The 19,333-nt window shown below is 39.9% G+C and overlaps 1 protein-coding gene and 1 long non-coding RNA gene across 5 annotated transcripts in view; one reads left to right on the forward strand and one right to left on the reverse strand.

Moving 5' to 3' along the window:
* LOC138762007 (uncharacterized) overlaps positions 1–10,460 on the forward strand; it is a 146,083-nt gene extending 135,623 nt beyond the window's left edge. The window contains exon 6 of the long non-coding RNA XR_011356709.1: positions 10,025–10,460. This is a non-coding gene — a long non-coding RNA (uncharacterized lncRNA). The remainder of the gene's footprint in view (positions 1–10,024) is intronic.
* Positions 1–19,333, reverse strand: part of thsd7ba (thrombospondin, type I, domain containing 7Ba) — a 1,034,072-nt gene that overhangs the window by 11,670 nt on the left and 1,003,069 nt on the right. For 3 of the 4 annotated variants that reach the window (XM_069935130.1, XM_069935128.1, XM_069935129.1), the window contains one exon: positions 2,007–2,199. In XM_069935130.1, coding sequence (XP_069791231.1) covers positions 2,007–2,199 — 193 coding nt within the window. Of the gene's footprint in view, positions 1–2,006; positions 2,200–11,060; positions 11,155–19,333 lie in introns of those variants that run through there. The other variant, XM_069935131.1, reaches the window with a different exon arrangement.

A 19,333-nucleotide genomic window follows, 5' to 3' on the forward strand; every position in this document is an offset into this window, starting at 1 on the left:
CACCCTAGCTCTGACTCTTATAATCTTGTAGAGCTCTAGTAAGTCACCACACATCCTTCTTCACTCCAAAGAGAAAAGTCCTGTTAACCTGGCCTCAGAAGACATATTCTGCATCCAGGCACCATCCTGGTAAATCTCCTCTGCACCTTCTCCATAGCCTCCACATCCTTCCTGTAATGAGGTGACTAGAATCAGACTTCAATATAAAATGCAAAATTAAATGATAAGGTATAATATTATAGTCCTTCTCAACCACAGCACTTTGATATACCATCTAAACATCACAGCTGTGTTCCCTTTGTCATTTAAGATGAACTTTTCTCAACAAGACCCTATTTTCACTTTTATGACTTTTCTATAGTAATGACTTTTACTAAATACAGTTTGACTTAGATAGAGAAATTATCCCTCTGTCCCACATCAATAAAATAATTTAGTTTTGACAGAGAACTTCAATCACAACTGCATCAATGAAAATAAACTTACCAACTTTCCCTGAATGAAATATTTTTTAATCTTAGATTTCATTTACTCTCAAGCATTGGATTGTTTTCCCAATTAATTAGAAACTGTTATATACCAACACCATTGACTTTTAAAAATATTATTTACTGACTGGGGGTGGGTAAATACAATACAGGAGCTGATTTTTAATCCACACACATGTGAAAGGTATATAATGCACCACATGAAAATGAATATCGTAGATCAAAAAGGCATTACATGCACAGCTAATTTTTCAACAGTTATCAGCAAACTCTTAGCCACATGTGGCTGGTTGGAAATGTAAAGATAAAGAAAAACATTATTCCTCACTACATCCATTGAGTTTTCTTTAATGCTGCAAGTATCAATTTTAAAATTATATTCTTTGCGAAGGTAAACTCTTTTAGCAAGGGCCATTGCTCTTCTATATGGCTTTATCAATATTAAAATGAAAATGCAATGATATTACTCAATGAAGGAAAAATGTAGCAACAAGTTTGCCTATATAACTAATATGCATTGAAACACTACCATTGATCATACTAATTTCCCTTATGATCAGTGAAGAGGGAATATACTGACCAATTAGTATTTGAAACATAATATTGAAGATTATTTTTGATTTTTACTTACAAAGGATCCTGCAAGTCTTTTTTGTAAAGATAGGACACATATTGGGAATCCTGAACACTTCATTCTGAAACATCTGGGAATCCCTTAACATGAAATCTTAAAGCAGGACTATTATTTATTTTTCCAGAAGTTTTTAGATATTAAAGCCACAGAAGGTAGCAGACATGGAGAAATATTTTCCCACTGTTGGACATACCATGAAAACTTTAGTGATGAGCCAGACAGGATTCCTGGGAAATCCCAAAAATTCCCCACACCAACTCCACAATATTCCTTCACTGCTTCCTTTTGTCCTATTCAACCACCCTCACCCCCCTTAATGACCTCCCCACAAAAACTGCAATTATAAGGCCAGGCCAAACTAGTTTCTTGTCAATTACAACACCATTATTTTCCACATAGAGACAAAAATAAGCGATAGGAGTTGCAGCAGACAATGTGATTTTTTTTTCTTATTGTTTGAAGTTATTTGTCGCATTATTATTATCTAGTACAGTGAGAAGGAGTCTTCTGTGAGCAGTCTAGCAGATTACCTCTAACATTCATTCTGATAGTTCTGGTATATTCAGGAGCCTGATGACTATGAGGAAGAAACTGTCTTTAAGCCCATTGGTCTTGTGTACTAAACTCTCACTCAAAGTCCATATCTCAAGATTAATGAATTTCTAGCCTGCCATAATATTCATTTTAGTATGGTTCCCCCTCATAAAAAACTCACCAAGAACACTTTTTGTTCATAAGTAATCCAATTCCCATTCAAGCTTCCTCCTCTTTTCTTCCAACATTTGCTTAATCTATATTTAAATATTGGCCAGCCAATTTCAGTAGTAAATGCACCAATTCCACAATCCTGTCTCTCTTGCTTAGTTTGTTAGCAAAATTATTACCTGGATGAAAAGGTTCAATGGACCATCCTTTAAAAAATCCCTGGAATTTTGAATTGCTTAGTTTGTTCTTTCCCATGTTGGTTTTAACATCAGCTTTCTTCTCCTCAAGCATGGGGATCTTTGCACAATAATCAAGAAATCCATAAGGAGTCATTACTTCCATGTAACCTTTTTCACAGCTGCACACACCTCCCTGAGGATTGATACAACACATCAGTTATTAAATATCATCATAATTGTGGGTTTATCATCAGGTGGGAAAATACATTTTATGAAGCAAAGTGATATTCACAGGTTGGAAACAGATCTGGTTTTATCAAACCTCATTAAACTATTAGGACATTGTAATATCCTAACCTACATTCAGATATTTCACCAAGTACAAGTTATTCTTTCATTTTGATTGATCAAAATGAGCAAATGTGGGGTCATTTTGTGCTTTGCCGAATTTTCAGAAAATTACACTCAAGCTGTTTTGAGCAGAGGATGCAAGCAGACTGAAAAATAAAATTTGTATTTTCACAAGGTGTATTCAATTGAAGTTTTGTATGTCAATGTAGTGATCAGTTGAATTAATCCAACTTTGCTTTCATGTTTCTGGTGAAAAGAACATTTGGATGTGGCTTGTGAACATTCTATTAATTTGCAATTTAAATTACACATGCAATTATCACAAAATTATGAGACAGTTTTAATAAAAAAATATTTAGGTTCCAAGCATGAAGAGAAATAAAAGTTCGCATGGCGTGAATGCAAGTATCCCAGGCAGCTGACTTGGTGATATCTGCGCTTATCATTCCATGCTTTTTATGGGCTGTGAATATCAGTAACAAGGCCTGCGTTTAATTCCTTTTTTGACTTACTTTCTATTGTTCTCCTGAGTCACTATATGGCATGTTGTGAAGGTATCCCGACATTAGTTGGGTAGGAAGTTTCGGACCTTAACTCAGAAATTTAAAAGAACAGCAATACATATATTTCCAGATTGGGATGGTCAATAGCATGAAGGAAATATGGAGATGGTAATGTTCCCATCATGTGCTGCCCTTTGTAGATGAAGGAGATGAAGGTTAGAAGACTGGACAGAAATGCCAATGAACCCTTGATTTATAACTGCTGCACCTTTTGTAGAAATATGCAATGCGACCTTTGATCAGAAGATTAAATTATACGATGCTGAATAACTGGGGTGTTTTGTGGAGTACTGAGAGGTGCTAAACTTTATCAGTGTGGTTGGATCCACACTCACCTAGGCAAGTAGATATGTCAAACATCTGATGTGCTCTTACAGAATTTGACAATCCAAATCATGAGTCACTTCTGAGAGAACACCAGATCTGTAACTGAATGTTGTTCTTCAAGTGTCTGCCACTTGAACACAAATATCTGGGTCAAAACAACAGCACAATTAAGTGTAGCACTATTTGAGATGTTGACTTTCAGATGAGATCTTAAACCAAGATTTTCTCTGCTCTCAAGTGGGTGTAAAATATCTCAATTATCAAAATGATCTGAGCGATAATTCAAATGACAAATTATCTGAGCGTTAACACATTAATGTTCCTGAGAGCTTGTTGTGTGTGAATTGGCTCCTGTGTTTCCTATGTTCCAGGTGTCAGCCAATTTCAAAGTACTTCAGTTATTGGAATATCCTGAATAGCACCATCTCAACATAAAGTAGGAAGTAGGAGGAGTAGGCCATCTGGCACATTGAACCTGCTCTGTATTCAATAAGATCATGGCTGATCTGTCTGTGGAGACAACTCCACTTATATGCCCTTTCCCAGAACCCTTAATTCATGACTATTCAAAAATATATCTAAATTTAATGAAGGTGCCATTACTGCTTCATTGTTAAAGAATTCCAAGGATTCCCTACTCTCTGGATGAAGTAGTTCTTCCTCATCAATATCTTCAATTTACAACCTGAAAGCTTGAGGCAATGTCCTCTACATCTAGTCTCACCTGGCAGTGGAAACAACCTTCTGCCATCTATCTTATTTAATCATAATTTTAACAAGTACCCTCCCCTTCAGAACTCCAATCAATGTAACCCCAAGCTACTCAATCTCTGCTTTTCACCCCTTCATTTCCAAAATCAACCTGGTTAATCTCCACTGCACTGCTTCCAAAGTAACAGGACTAGAATTGCATACAATAATTGATATGCAACCTCACTGGTACCCTGGAGCAAAGTTTACTCTTAAATTCAATGCATCCAGAAATAAATGTCAACATCCCATTTGCTTAATTGATTATCTTCAAGCTAACCTTTTGCAATTCATGTACACGGTTAGTGTAGCTGTTAGCACAACGCCTTTACAGTGCCAGTGATCGGGACCATGGTTCGACTCCTGCACTGTCTATAAGGTGTTTGTACAGTCTCCCCATGTCTGCTTGGATTTTCCATGAGGGCTCTGGTTTCCTCCCACGTTTTGAAATGTACCAGGGGTATAGGTTAATTGGGTGGCACAGAATCATGGGCCAATATGGCCTATTTCAGTGCTGTATGTCTAAATATTTTTAAAATATAAAAATTTAAAGCACTTGCATGCTACAATTTTTCACCATATAAATACTTGTCCAATTTACAATTTATCTTTCCAAAGCAGATGAACTCACATTTACCAATGTTGTACTCCATCTGACATACCTTTGCCCACTCACTTAATTGATTTCTATCTCTTTGCATACTCTCTATTTTCTCAATACAATTTGTTTTTCCACTCAATTTAGTGTCCTCAGCAAACTAGATATGCCACATTTGACCACTTGCTCCAAATCATTTCTATATATAGTGAACAGTTGAGTCCAGCACTGATTTTTTCAACACTCCATTAACCACTGCCAACTAGAGAAATATATTATTCCTAATTCTCTGCCTTCTACTGGTGGACCAATTGTCTATTCATGGTGATACATTACCCAAACTCTGTAAACCCTCATCTTACATGGAAATGTCTTGTGTGGCATCTTATTGAACACCTTCTGGAAATCCAAGTATACTACATCCATGTATATCCCTCTATCCAATGCACTTGTTATATCTTCAAAGAACTCCAAAATAAATGTGTCTTACTTTCATTCTCTTGTGCTTGCATTAAAAGTAACAGGGATTACTTGATTGTATAAAATGCCAAGTGAATATATACACATCAACAATTTTGCAGTGGAGAGAGCCAAGCTCCTTGGAATTCACTTAACTAGTAACCTATCATGGACACATTAAATCTCTTCATTTGTCAGGAAGACACAACAACTGCACTTCCTGAGAAGACTGAAGTTGTCAAAGCCTCCAGCCACCATTACATCAACCTTCTGCAGGAGGTCTATCAAGAGCATCCTGGCCATTTGGATCAATGTGTGGTATGGTTGCTGCAGAGAAATAGTTTGGAGATCAATTCACAGGACCATAAGAGTGGAAGAGAGGATCACTGGAGTCTCCCTCCCCCTATCTATGTGATCTACCAGGATCGTTGTCAGAAGAGGGTGCATAAAATTATTGAGGACCCTTTCCACCCTGCACACAGCATCTTTCAGCTGCCCTTTTGGGAAAGAGATACAGGAGTATCAGAGCCAGCCACATCAGACTGATGAACAGCTTCTTCCCACAATTAGTGAGAGTACCCTTGAATGACTAAAGGTACTGCTCACACTAACCATCTGAGATTCTCATATTAATGAAACAATATTTATTTATTTCTATATATAAATACATGTCCTGCATATGTATTGATTGCCTCTAATTGTATTATGTCTGGTTGTGTGTCTGCTTGTTTTGCACAGAGGACTGGAGAATTTGTTTAATCAGATGTGCAATAAACTTATGCAATCAGATGTCAATAAACTTGACTTGACACACAATGTCAAGAGCTTTGCTCCATTGATTTAAAGAAAAGTTATAACATTTTCAAAAAGAAATATTTGCTTCTAACTGCCTCAGATGTAATAGCAACACAGATCAGAGTTTAATTCAGACAAAACAGGAAATGTTGCAATAATGTAAATTCCTGAGAGGAAAGTCTTCACAATGACATTCACATCAAATGTAATTTTTAATATTTGTTATTTAATAAATAATATAAAAGATTAGTATTTTAATAGATGAAAATGGCTGAGTTCATTAAATATTTAGATGCATATATGAATTGTTTCTATTTCGTAGCAGATGCTCTTGGTAAAGATGTATTTAAACCAATTATTTATTATTTATTACTGGGTACATGTCTGATAGGTAACAATGTAAGAGTTGCAATTGTGCAAGGACTATCAACCAGATGCCACACAGATTATTTGTATTGTGACCAATCCCTGCTTCACATGATATCTCCACTGCCTTACTTTTACCTGATTGCAACAAATAATAGTGTAATACTCAAAAATGCTGGAGAAACTCAGCAGAAAATACAACACATATAGAAAAAAAGCATAAGCAAAATTTCAGACCTGAGCCCTTCATCAAGGTACCTTGCAGACTTTCCTGTTTGCCTCCATGGAATAATAGAATATATTTACATACAATTCTAAACACACCTGTACGCTCTGTGATATATGTGATATATGTGATATATGTGCAGAAATTTTATAAAGCTATTCCCTAATGTTGTTGTACAGAGAGTAATTAAATACAGTTTTGTAACAATTGAGACTTTTACATGTGGGGGGGGGGGGGGTGGAGGGGGGAGGAGAATGGATTATTGGACACTGCTTTTATGTTTGGTTCCCAGATTCTGAAATTTTTGTTGATGGAAATTTAAATATATTTGGTTTTTACTCATGTGATGAATAAAATTCTTATTTTTTGAAAAAATGTACATTTATGGTCTGGTACTTCTGTGACCTTGAGTATTAGTATTATATGTGATATATCTAAGTAGCTGCGCTGGGTGGGTCACGTCTCCAGAATGGAGGACCATCGCCTTCCCAAGATCGTGTTATATAGCGAGCTCTCCACTGGCCACCATGACAGAGGTGCACCAAAGAAGAGGTACAAGGACTGCCTAAATAAATCTCTTGGTGCCTGCCACATTGACCACCGCCAGTGGGCTGATATCGCCTCAAACCGTGCATCTTGGCGCCTCACAGTTCGGCGGGCAGCAACCTCCTTTGAAGAAGACCGCAGAGCCCACCTCACTGACAAAAGACAAAGGAGGAAAAACCCAACACCGAACCCCAACCAACCAATTTTCCCCTGCAACCGCTGAAACCGTGTCTGCCTGTCCCGCATCGGACTTGTCAGCCACAAACGAGCCTGCAGCTGACGTGGACATTTACCCCCTCCATAAATTTTCATACGCGAAGCCAAGCCAAAGAGAAAGAGAAGAGTAAAAGGTTAAGGAAGTGTAATCAAATCTACTCTTGCTTTAGGTGTCTGAAATCCTTTGAATACTTGCATGAAAAAAGGCTCTGGAAATATTTTTTTAAGTGTTTAAGGTTCTTAAGAAACTAGATTACCGTAAATATTCGTGTATAATGCGAACCCCCCCCCCCCCCCCCATTTTTGAGGGGAAAAAGGGAAAAACTTTATCACCGTGTATAATATGACACCCCCTCCCCTCACCCGTCTGAGTCTCGCTGCCATCTCTCTGGCCGCTTGCCCGCCTGAGTCGCGCTGACATCTCTCACGACCTCCCACCCCTCACCTGCCCGAGTTGCGATGCTGCTTGCCCGAGTTGCACTGCCATCTACTGTGCCCACTCACCTGCAGAATTTTTTTTAAAAATTTACTCTAGAGTATAATGTGACCCTCCCCTATTTTTGAGGGGAAATTTTTTTCACATTATACTTGAATATTTATGGTAGATGGAATCAACAATAAAGAACTGTACTTTGAATACAATTTAATCTATGTATGTATTTACATTTCATCCAAGTCTTATCCCCTCATTCCACAACATCCCACCTATCTTCCCCGGTCTCCTCTGCCACCAGATGCAATAGGATTCCTCTTGTCCTTACCTACCACCCCACCAGTATCCACATCCAACATATTATACCCCACAATTTCTGCAACCTACAAAGCAATCCCACCACCAGACACATCTTCCCTCTCCTCCCCTCTCTGCCTTCCATAGGGACCACTACAACCATGACTTCCTCATCCACTCATCCCTTCCTACCAATTGCCCCCTTGGTACCTACTCCTGTGACTGCAGAGAATGCAAAACTGCACCTACAACTCCTCCCACATCAACATTCTGCATTAATAATGGGGATCACCCAGTGGCAACCCATTTCATTTCCCCACCTAATTCCCATGCAGACATGTCTGTCCATGCATTGCCAGACTGAAACCACCTGAAAATTGGAGAGACAACACCTCATATTCTATCGGGGGATCCTCCAACCATATGGAATTGACATTGAGCTCCAGTTTCAATAGTCCTACCCTGCCAAACACCCGTGCTCTGCCTCTCTTGCTCCCCATCCCAATGACTCCTTTAATCCAGCTCTTTGTTTTGCTCTCTCTTTCCCTATCCCTCTGTCTCCTTTCCTCCAGTTCTGCATTCACAGAGCTAGCTCCAACACCCAATTAATTCTCATCTTTTCTTTCCTGTCCTCCCCCACCTTCTTCCCTCCTCTCCTCCATTACTTTTATTCAGCTGCCTACTTGCTTTTGGATCATACTGTGCTGAACTGCTGTACACTCATTTATCTGGCTCCACCCCATTCTGCGACTATACCTATGGCTCCTCCTCTTGACCCTGTAAAAAGGGTCCAACACCATGACCCCTCCCCAGAAAGCCTGGGCCATAGCACAGTGTGACCTTCAAGTAAATAAAGGTCCATTGTACTGTAACTCCAGTCTTTTGAGTTATTGATAGCGCATCAATTTTATTTACAATATTTTTTTCCCAACAATGGAACAACTCTTGAAGCCTGATTAGCTGGAGATCAACCCACCATCGCCGGAAGCCTCAGAATGCTTTGAACTCTGGCTACGCTGCTTTGAGGTCTTCCTGCAAAATTCCTCCAGAATCATGGCCACGGAGGCAAACAAGCTGCACCTATTCCTCTCTCGGATCACACATTGAGTGTTCCTGATGATCAGGGTTGCCTCAACATACAGAGACATACACAAGGACCAGTACAGGGAGAAAATCAACAAGGTATATGCCACATAAATGCTGGCCACCCGCAGACAAAGCCCATCCTCTTATCAAGTCCACATCCTTCCCCCTAACAAGAGAGGCCTGGGCAGTCTTCTGTCCCACAAAAGAAGGCTTTGCTAAGGTCACAACGTATGTGGTTAATGAATCTGCCCCACTTCAGGTGGAGAGCGAAGCATCCAATTTCGCTCTGGCCACCACCCTTAAACAGGAAGGTCAGCCCATGGCCTTCTTCTCCCATATCTTCCAAGGCCCCGAAGTCCAACACTCCTCCATTGAGAAGGAGGTTCAGGCAATAAGTGGTGACGGTGTGGCACTGGAGGCATTACCTGGTGGGCAGATGATTTACCCTGCTCATGGACCAATAGGCTGTGGCATTCATGTTTACCAACAAATAGCAGGGTAAGATAAAGCATGATAAATTACTGAGGAGGAGGAGGATTGAACTCTGCACCTATAACTACAATATTCTGTATTGGTCGGGAAAATTCAACAAGCCCCCAGATGCACTGTCCCAATGAGTATTCACATTTTCCCTTTGCCATCCCCTGCCCAGACATGACCACCACCATGATCATCAGGGGACTACTCAGTTTGTTCACCTGTTTGTATACCCTTTATATATCCACTGTGACCAGGAGTCCTCATTCATGAGTGATGAGCTACACCAATATCTGCTGGCTGAGGTATCGCCACCAGCAGGACCACTAGCTATAACTCCCAAGGGAACAGCCAGGTGGAGAGGGAGAATGCCATCATGTGGAAGGCCATCCTTCTTGCCCTTAAGTCCAGGAGGATGCCAGTCTCTCATTGGCAGAAGGTCCTTCCCAAGATACTCAATGCAATTAGTTTGTTATGATGTACTGCCACCAATACTACCCCTCACAAATGACTTTTCTGTTTCCCCAGGAAGTCCACCCTGCTTTCCAGGTTGATGTCCCCAGGGCTGGTCCTGCAATGGAAATACATGAGGAGCCATAGAACTGACCCAGTGGTTGAAAAGATCCAGGTCTTCCATGTGAAACCCCAATGTGCATAAGTGGCCTACTTGGATGGGTGCGAGAAAACTCTCTCCATCCAGGACCTTAGACGCGGGATATCCGAGGAGAACACCCACTCTCTTCACCCTTCCATGGACACACACTATACCATTGCTCCTTAACCCCACCCCCACCCCAGTCACTCTGGTTGAATCACCACACCCCCAGTAGGTCAGCATAGCACTGGAGATCCAGGCCTCAAAAATGGCCCCAGCTACAGTACAGCAACTGGATCTCCACTGGTCACCACAGAAGACTCTGCCACCAGACAGACTTGTAAGAGTTTGTGCCCCACGACACCCTGCTGGACAAAATAAAAAAAAAACAAACAAGGGATGAATGTGGTGAATGGCTGTACACTCATTAATCTAGCTCCACCTTTTTCTGTGACTGTACCTTTGGCTGCTCCCTCTTGACCTTGTAGAAAGGCTCCAACACCATAACCCCTCTCCAGAAAGCCTAGGTCACAGCACAGGATGACCTTCAAGTTTATTGTAAATAAAACCCTATTGTTCTGTAGCTCCCGTCTTTTGCATTATTGATAGCGTATCACATACCTTGATGAAGGATTCAGGCCCAAAACATTGGCTCTTTATATCCCATTAGCACTGTGAGACCAGCTGGGGTTCTCCAGTACTTTTGTGTATTATCTGTAATCACAACGTCTGCAGACATTTTTGTTTCAGCCCCACATCTCATTATTTACTCTTGCTCATATCAGCCATCTGTATCAGCCCCTCTGGCAGCAATATCCACAGGCAAAACACACTCTTTATAAAGACGTTTCTCCTTTTACTTAAAAAAATACTATGTATTAGCATCCACATTGCAAGTGGAAAGCAGTCACCATATCAAGATTTCACAACACTGTAACTTTCAAGAATTGTATCAGATCAATTTCTTACCATCTCTCTTTTTTTTTTAACCGGGAACATCTGCCTTTAGATATTGCCTCCAAATTTCAACCCCACATCTCCCATTCCTTGTCCAAAGTTTTATCTATTTGGCAAATAAGCATGGCTTTAAAAATAATCAATTGTTCACAATAAATAGCAAGATTTCGCATTGGAAATAATGAGGCAGCACTTACTTGACCTGGAAACCAACTTTATCATGATTCAAATTTTTGCAGCTCTGGACGTTTGATCAAGCTCCAAGTCTTACAGCTGCAGTTATCTCATAAGTGACTTGACCTTTGGGTGAAGAACTTGAGCTCCCATTGTGGAGTCGTTGATTCATGGACACATGCAGCACTCGTTGGCCAGCTAAGCCCCCAGAAACAATCAAACACCCACTTACACTCAATGATCTCCATATTCTATCTGCACACTTAGAGTCATTTAGACTGACCAGTCAACTTAATGTAAAAACTCTGGCATTAAACAAGAATGTCTTCAGTTGCTGTGATTGTAGTTTACACCAAAATGCTGGAGAAACTCAGCAAATCACCCAGCATTCACATGGAGGAAAGATAAAGACCAATGTTTCAGGTCTGAGCCCTTCATTAAGGTATGAGAAAAAAAGCAGGGAGGCGCCTGAATAAAATGGAGGGGTGAGGGGCAGGGGAAAGATAGATCTCTGAATGGAGAGGAAAGGGGGTGGAGAGCAAGAGAAAAGGAGACAGAAGGTTGGAGAAGAGAGGGAGACGGGAGTGGCCTAATGGAAACCAGAGAAGTCAATGCTAATGCCATCTAGTTGGAGAGTGCCCAGACGGAATATTAAGTGTTGCTTCTCCAATTTGAGGGTGGCCTCAGTTTGGCAGTGCATGAGGCCAAGAGCAGGATTAGAGCACAGAATTCAAATGGTTTGGCCAACCCCGTCACTATTGTTAACAGAGCGAAGATGTTCAGCAAAGTGATCTCCCAGTCATCAACCCATCTCTCCGATGCAGAGAAGGCCACAACGGGAAAACTGGATGCAGTAGATGACCACCGCAAATTCACAAGTGAAGTGTTGCTTCACTTAGAATGACTGTTTTGTGGCCCAAATGCTGGGGAGTGAGGAGATGCGGGCACAGGTGTGGTACTTATCCAAAAAATCCTAAAGGCCTTTTGATAGTTAGATCTTTACACCTGTTTCTAAATTTAGAAGCATCTGAAATGTTTCAAACAATTATTTGTTTATACCAAGAATTTCAATATGTAAAATAATAGATTAATTAAAAAAGACATTTTTTTCTGATATCAATTATAACTTCATTTTATTGTTCTGTCCAGTTTAGCAAACCCATCAAAATAAATAGGGTAAACTTACTTGTACTAGGCATGGCTGGAGTGAAAGCAAAGGGTCCAAAGAGGCAGTCCCTCAGCTCAACCCCTAGATTCAGTGTGAGGTCCAGCATCAGGAAGGGAAGGGAAGGGGAAGGGGGTGGGGTCACAAATCTAATGACCATGAAATGCTGTTGGATAGCAGCTGACTGAGGCCATGTGAGTTTTGAAGTTTATCAAAGGACTGAACGGAGCCAGTGAAATCAGCAAGGTTAAAACTAAGTGGGATGTTGAGAGTGCATGAGAAATTGACATGCTGTAAAGATAGGAAAGTCTGTTGGAAAAACTTCAAACAAGATCTTGTACATACTCTGTGCTCATGAGATATTTTAGCATTTTTTTGAAGGAGAACATTTTGGTGAAGTGATTCTTCCAGAAAATAACATGTGTTCATTTTCTGATTCGTATATTCATAAGGATGGTGGCACCACTGGAGCAGCTGTAACAGAGGCGTTGCCACTGGTGTAAACCTGAGAGAGTGGAGAGTGGACACACAGTGCTGTTAGACAGAGTCCTACAGCATGGTTGTAATGCTGATGTCTCCATACGTGTTTAAACGGCTTGTTAGAGGAGACAATGGTGCGTTTTTTTAACATTCTGCAACCATGAGGGTCTGTGTCCTGTGTAATTATGCGTGTAAATCAGAACTATATTTCCCAGCATGCAGTGTCTACGTTTGGGCAGAAACCCTAAGTGGTATATAACGAGAGTCATGGGGGTTGTCTTTGGAAGCCAGTTGAAGCAGCTCAAGAAATATAAAGTTGGTTAAGTATTAAACCCACGTAAAGTCGTTTTTCTTGAAAGTAACATGGCATCAGAAGTGTCTGTGTGAGTAAGAGAGACAATATTTCATAAGCATGGATAAGTTCACTCTTCCCACACCGATGCAGTTTACTAGAAATCTCATTGATAATTGGAAATGCTTCGAGCAGTGATTCAACATTTATTTAGGAGCTGGTGGAATGGGAGAGACTGATGGAAAACAGAAAGTATCTACGTTTCTGCTCATGATGGGTGACGATGCCTTGGGCAACTATAAGAGTTTTCAAATTGATAAGACAACTTTCACGTTGGACACTCTGATGACAAAATTTGAGGAGTATGTTGTTCCAAGTAAAAACATCATGTTTGAGAGATTCAAGTTTTTCCTCCTGTGACCAGAAACAAGGTATGAGCTTTGATCAATACTTAGCCGAGCTTCATACACTTAGTGAGTCCTATGAATTTGGATATTTGAAAAAAATCACTCATTAAAGACAGATTAGATTGTTGGAATCCCAGATAATGGACTTAGAGAAAGGTTGTTGCGTGAAAAAGATTTAACTCTGCAAAAGGCTGTGAATATGTTTAGGGGAACAGAGACCACACCATTACAAGCTAAGGAGCTGGACAGGATTGACACAACAGTGCATGTGATGAAAACAGATAAGCAGAGCACCAGGAGTTTCCCAAAGCAACAACAAACTAAAGTGGTGAACTCAAGCAGCAAATGCAGCAAAGGCAGCAAAGATGTGTCCTGCCTCTGGAAAGTCCTGCAATAAATGTGGGAAAAATAATCATTTTGCAAAGTGGTGCAAAGCAGGGGATATCAAGAGAAAGGTGAACACAGTGGATGAAGAAATGGAGGAATTCTTTATGGATTCACCACAGACTGCAGCTGGCAAAATGGAATGGATTGTTTCAGTGCATGTGAATGAGACAGTAATTCCACTTAAACTCAACACCGGATCTCAGGTGAATCTGTTATCTCTGGATGATTACAAGACCCTCGTGGTAAAGAGAAAGATTTATCCTGTGAAATTAAAAGTGACAGGCATCACTGGAAATAATTATTTTTTAGTAAAGGGGTTTGTATGATGACCTTCAAATACAAAGGTTGGCATCTTAAGTCACAGCTATTGATTGTAAGAAGGAGAGTACAACCAAGCCTAAGTGAATGTGAAGAGGTTGACCTGGTGAAAATAATTTTTATAGTGGCTTCACAGACTGAAGATAACCACACAGCATTCACGGAAGAGTATGCAGATGTCTTTCAGGGGCTTGTTTGTTTACCTTGTGTACACAAGATCCCTGTAGATGAGACAGTGGCTCATGCATGCAAGAAAGTTCCGCTTCCACAGACACAAACTTAAACAAGAACTATCGCGCATAGAATGGATGAAAGTTATCCAGAAATTTGAAGAACCTACAGATTGGGTCAGCTCCTTAGTCATTGTGCAAAATAAAAATGGAGCATTGCGTATATATCTGGACCCAAGAAATCTTAATAAAGCCATCAAGAGAGAACGTTTTAAATTGCTGTCACAGGAGGAAATCACCCAGTTTGCAGATGCCAAGTGGTTTAGCAAGTTTGATGTAAGCTTGATGAGGCAAGTTCGATATCATGCACTTTCAATACTCCTCAAGGATGGTAACGCTTTTTTCAGCTACCATATGGGATCTTGTTCACACCAGAACTCTACCATAATCACATCACATGATCTTTGAAAGTCTACCTGGAGCTGAGACCATGATGGATGACATCATTATATGGGGGTCCACCAAGAATGAACATAATTCATGACTAAGACAAGTGCTTGACATTACATGGAATGTCAATTTTAAATTAAATAAAGAGAAATGTGAGCTTGGCATAAAGACGCTGAAGTTCATAGGAGATGTCATATCGGAACAGGGAGTTAAACTTGATTCAAGAAAGATATCAGCCACTGAGAATTTTGAGGCCCCAATATAAAGAGGAGGTGAGACATTTCTGGGGGATGGTGAATTGGCTAGCTAAGTTCATCCCTCATCTGTCAATTGTATCAGCACCACTTAGATCACTTCTTGAGCAGAAAAATGAGCGGATCTGGTCACACGAGCTAAAAAGAGTGCTTCCAGGCTCTCAAAAGAGTCCAAACAGAAGAACCTGTACAAAAATTTTCTGATCAGATAGATGCACCAAGATCTAGGCTGATGCATCATGACTTGGCCTTGGAGCAGTAGTATTGCTGCAACATGAGGACACATGGCAGCCTGTGGCCTATGCATCAAAGGCTTTAACAAGCACAGAAGCCAACTATGCACAGATAGAGAAAGAACTTCTTGGACAACTTTTGAAGTGGAGACAGACCATAACCTTTCTGCTTATTCCTTGAAGAAGGGCTCAGGCCAAAATGCCAGCAATATTTCATTGTCTTCTATTGATGCTGAAAAGACCGGCTTATTTCCTCTGCATTTCGGTGTGTGTTTTACTGCAATCACAGCACCTGCAGACTTTTGTGTTTCACCCCAAAATATTATTGACAGCCAAATTGCCACATCACCTGGCTTAGCCAGAACTGAACCTAGCTATCATAAAATGACCCCCAGGAGGGAACCATTCAGCTTGTTGTCCATGCAGTCTCCATGAAAGCCTGTCTTATTCTCTCTGCATCTCCCGTAGGCCTGCTAATTCTTTCCTTTCAGTTACTTATTCAGATCCCCTTTTGTACTTTGTTAAAATAGTCAAATATCCTACTGCTTCTACATATTGCAAACATTCAAGATTACACAGAAGCTTTCAAATTTTTAAATTTTATTTTAGAGTTTAAGATCATAAATTTTACTGCCTGCTTTCTATTTTCATTCAAGCGTCCAAAATCACAACTTGCCTGAACATACCTCAGCTCAAATGCTGGCCCAAAGCTTGCCAGACTCTGAGCAGTGGCAGGACCTCCAACAATTTTATGGAGTTACCAGGCCAGACCAGAACAAATCCCATCCATAAAATACATTGGCAATTAATGACAGCTAATGGTGAAACTGACATTCGGAAACGTATATAAAATTTAAAATAAAATGAATCATTAAAAATATTTATTTAATAAGTATAAAATCTATAAAACACAAAACCTTTTAAAATGATTATAAACATTAAATGGACTTCTCAATTCCATTTTTTCCCACAGCAATACAATCCTAGGTGAAGACATTGGACAAAGATTCTGCACTTAGTGGAGGTTCCAGGAGTGCATTCACAAGAGAAAATGTGTCTAAATGTCAACAAAATAAGCTCCTGATCTTCTTTAGAAGTCCAGAGCACAGCTGGGCGAAGGGGGTGGAGTTCTGTTAGCAAGTTCGAGTCTTTAGCTTTAGTGTGGAAGTTCAGGAACGCAGTATTTTTGTGTCAACAAATGTCATTAGTTTAATGTGGACAGCTTGCAATCTGCAGTAAAGTGCAGGCCAAAAGAAAAACAAAGAATATGAACTACTTAAAATAGCTACAAAAAACATACACAATTAAAAAGCTGAAGAATCCATTAAAATAGTTACAAAAGCTGCTCAGAACTGGCATCCTTTACTGAAATGAATGGCCAATTTTGCCCTTTGCAAAGTGTAACAGTAATGGATATTTCTTTTGGACTCCCCACTGTAAGTGCTGCAACCCTGGACTCCACGTGGGGCCCAGTGTCAGAGCATAATTGGAAAGTAGCTGTTGATGTGGACTTGTGCAGAGTGTTGATTCAAAATATTATTGATTACTTCCTCCCTATAGGTACTGCTTGATCCTCTGTATATTGTGTGATGTTCTATATTCCAGGAAAACTGTTGAAAATCTGTGAACAGCATATTTGTATGAGGAAATGCCAACTTTTTCAACCACATTTCCCAGCAAAATCATGGCCAATATGAACTATTTATTATGATTTCCAAATACAAACACAAATGGTGCCCATTTGACCCATTAAATACAAATCTTCCCAGGGAAATGCCATCGGCCTCTCCTTATTTCCCTGCAATGTCCTCTCTCACATATCCGTCAACCCGACACATGCTCATTTAATTTTGTTTTGTCATTTTCCTCCTCTAAGAGGTATTTTGAAACAACCATCCAATGTATAAACATGCCTTTGCGGTGGGGAAGGCAACAGAACACCCCGAGTAAAAAAACTTGCAAACTCCATTCAGCTTCCAACCCAGGTTCTTGGATTTGTGTGCAGCAGTACAAATTGCTGTGCCAGCAGATAATTTCCAACAGTGCCCTGTTCTCAAAGACATTTTTTATGATTATTTGCACAATTTAATTGTATTCAGCTGTGCAACAATATAAAATTGAAGATATGAAAATTTTAAAAAGTTTCGTCCAGCTAAGAATATATAATCACCAGAGGGCAGTAAAAGTCTGTTTTTAGTGAAAATAATTTTAATGCTTATGTGTTACTTTATTTATGTATTGGTCAGCCTTTGTTGTTATGGAGAAGCTTATTGTAAGCCTATATTTTATTCTGGCCTTTATTGTTTAAAATTATATTATACAATAAAACTGAAGAATGTTACCTGGGTTTCAGGGTTTGAGTTACAGGAAAAGGCTGAGCAGGCTGGGGACTTTATTCCCTGGTGTGTAAAAGATTGCGGGGTGATTTGATAGAGGTATTTAAAATTATGATGGGGATAGAGTCAATGTGGACAGGCTTTTTTTTCCATTGAAAGTGGGGGAGATTCAAACAAGAGGACATGGATTGAGAATGAAGGGGGAAAAGTTTAGGGGAAACATGAGGGGGAATTTCTTTGCTCAGAGGGTGGTGGGAGTGTGGAATGAGCTTCTGGCTGAAGTGGTAGATGTGGGTCGATTTTAATATTTAAGGAAAAGTTGGATAAGTATATGGAGGGTTATGGGCCAGCTGCGGATCAATGGGAGTAGGTGAGAGATGTTCGGCATGGACTAGAATGGCTGAACTGGCCTGTTTCTATGCTGTAATTGTTATATGGTTATAAATGTCAAACACAAATAGTCTGTTTAACATTACCAAAGATACAAAGTATTCTAAAGATATTTATGTAGTGGAGCATGGCATCCCTTGAAGAGACTTAATGTATGCAATTGTGTTTCTTTTATTCTATCCTGGTAAAGTTCTTTGTATTCAACTGTTAATTTGGATATTTCTTTCAATTCTTCTACAATTCTGATTCTGCAGAGCCTATAATGGCACCCAAAGCACTCAAGTCCTTTTGAGGCTCTTCAAATCACCTCCACTAAATGTAAAGTAGGCCTCATATTTGAAAAGGTCATTAGCATCCTGTAAAGAACATTATTATTCCCTTATCCCGGCCAGCACCCCAGCTTCTTTGGTGAGAAATATCATGGCACCATTATTAACAAGAATTATGAAAACCTGCTGAGATACTAGAACTAAGTTTTGCACAGCATAACTGATGAAGCAACTCATGGGGAAAAAAACAAGGAAACAGTAAGTATGCTGCAAGACATTAAGCACTTCACTTTTTTTACTACAATTTTAACATGTCAGTCTTAACTTAGTTCAAGCACTATTTAGGTTGTGAGTTAAAACACTAATTCGAAGTATACAAGAAATGGGAGCTGGAGTAGGTCATCTGGCCCATCAAGTCTGCTTGGCTATTTAATGACTGATCTAATGATGGGCTTATCTCCACCTACCTGCCTTTTCACCATATCCCTGAATTACCCTACCATGTAAAATTCTATCAAACCTATATTTACTGAGGTAACCTCCACATCTTCAATGAGCAGCAAGTTCCATAGATTTACCACTGACTTGGAAAAGAAGTTCCTCATCTCCAGCCTAAATCTAAAACCCTGAATCTTGAAGCTATGTCCCCTAGTTCTAGTCTATCCTACCAATGGAAATAACTTGCCTACCTCTATTTTATCTATGCCTTTCATAATTTTATCCATTTCTATAAGAACCCCTCTCATTCTACTAAATTCCACTGAGAACAATTCCAGACAACTCAATCCCTCCTCCTTGGCCAACCCCCTCATCTCTGAAATCAACCAGGTCAAGCTCTTCTGCACTGCCTCAAAATCCAGTGCATCTGAAGTCTAGGTTTTGGATGATAGTGCAGTCAACTGCTATGACACTGCAAGATGTTTAGCTTCATTTACAGCACTAGGATTTAACCCCAAAACA

The sequence above is a fragment of the Narcine bancroftii genome, chromosome 4, assembly GCF_036971445.1.
Source record: "Narcine bancroftii isolate sNarBan1 chromosome 4, sNarBan1.hap1, whole genome shotgun sequence".
In the NCBI taxonomy this organism is placed as follows: Eukaryota; Metazoa; Chordata; class Chondrichthyes; order Torpediniformes; family Narcinidae; genus Narcine; species Narcine bancroftii.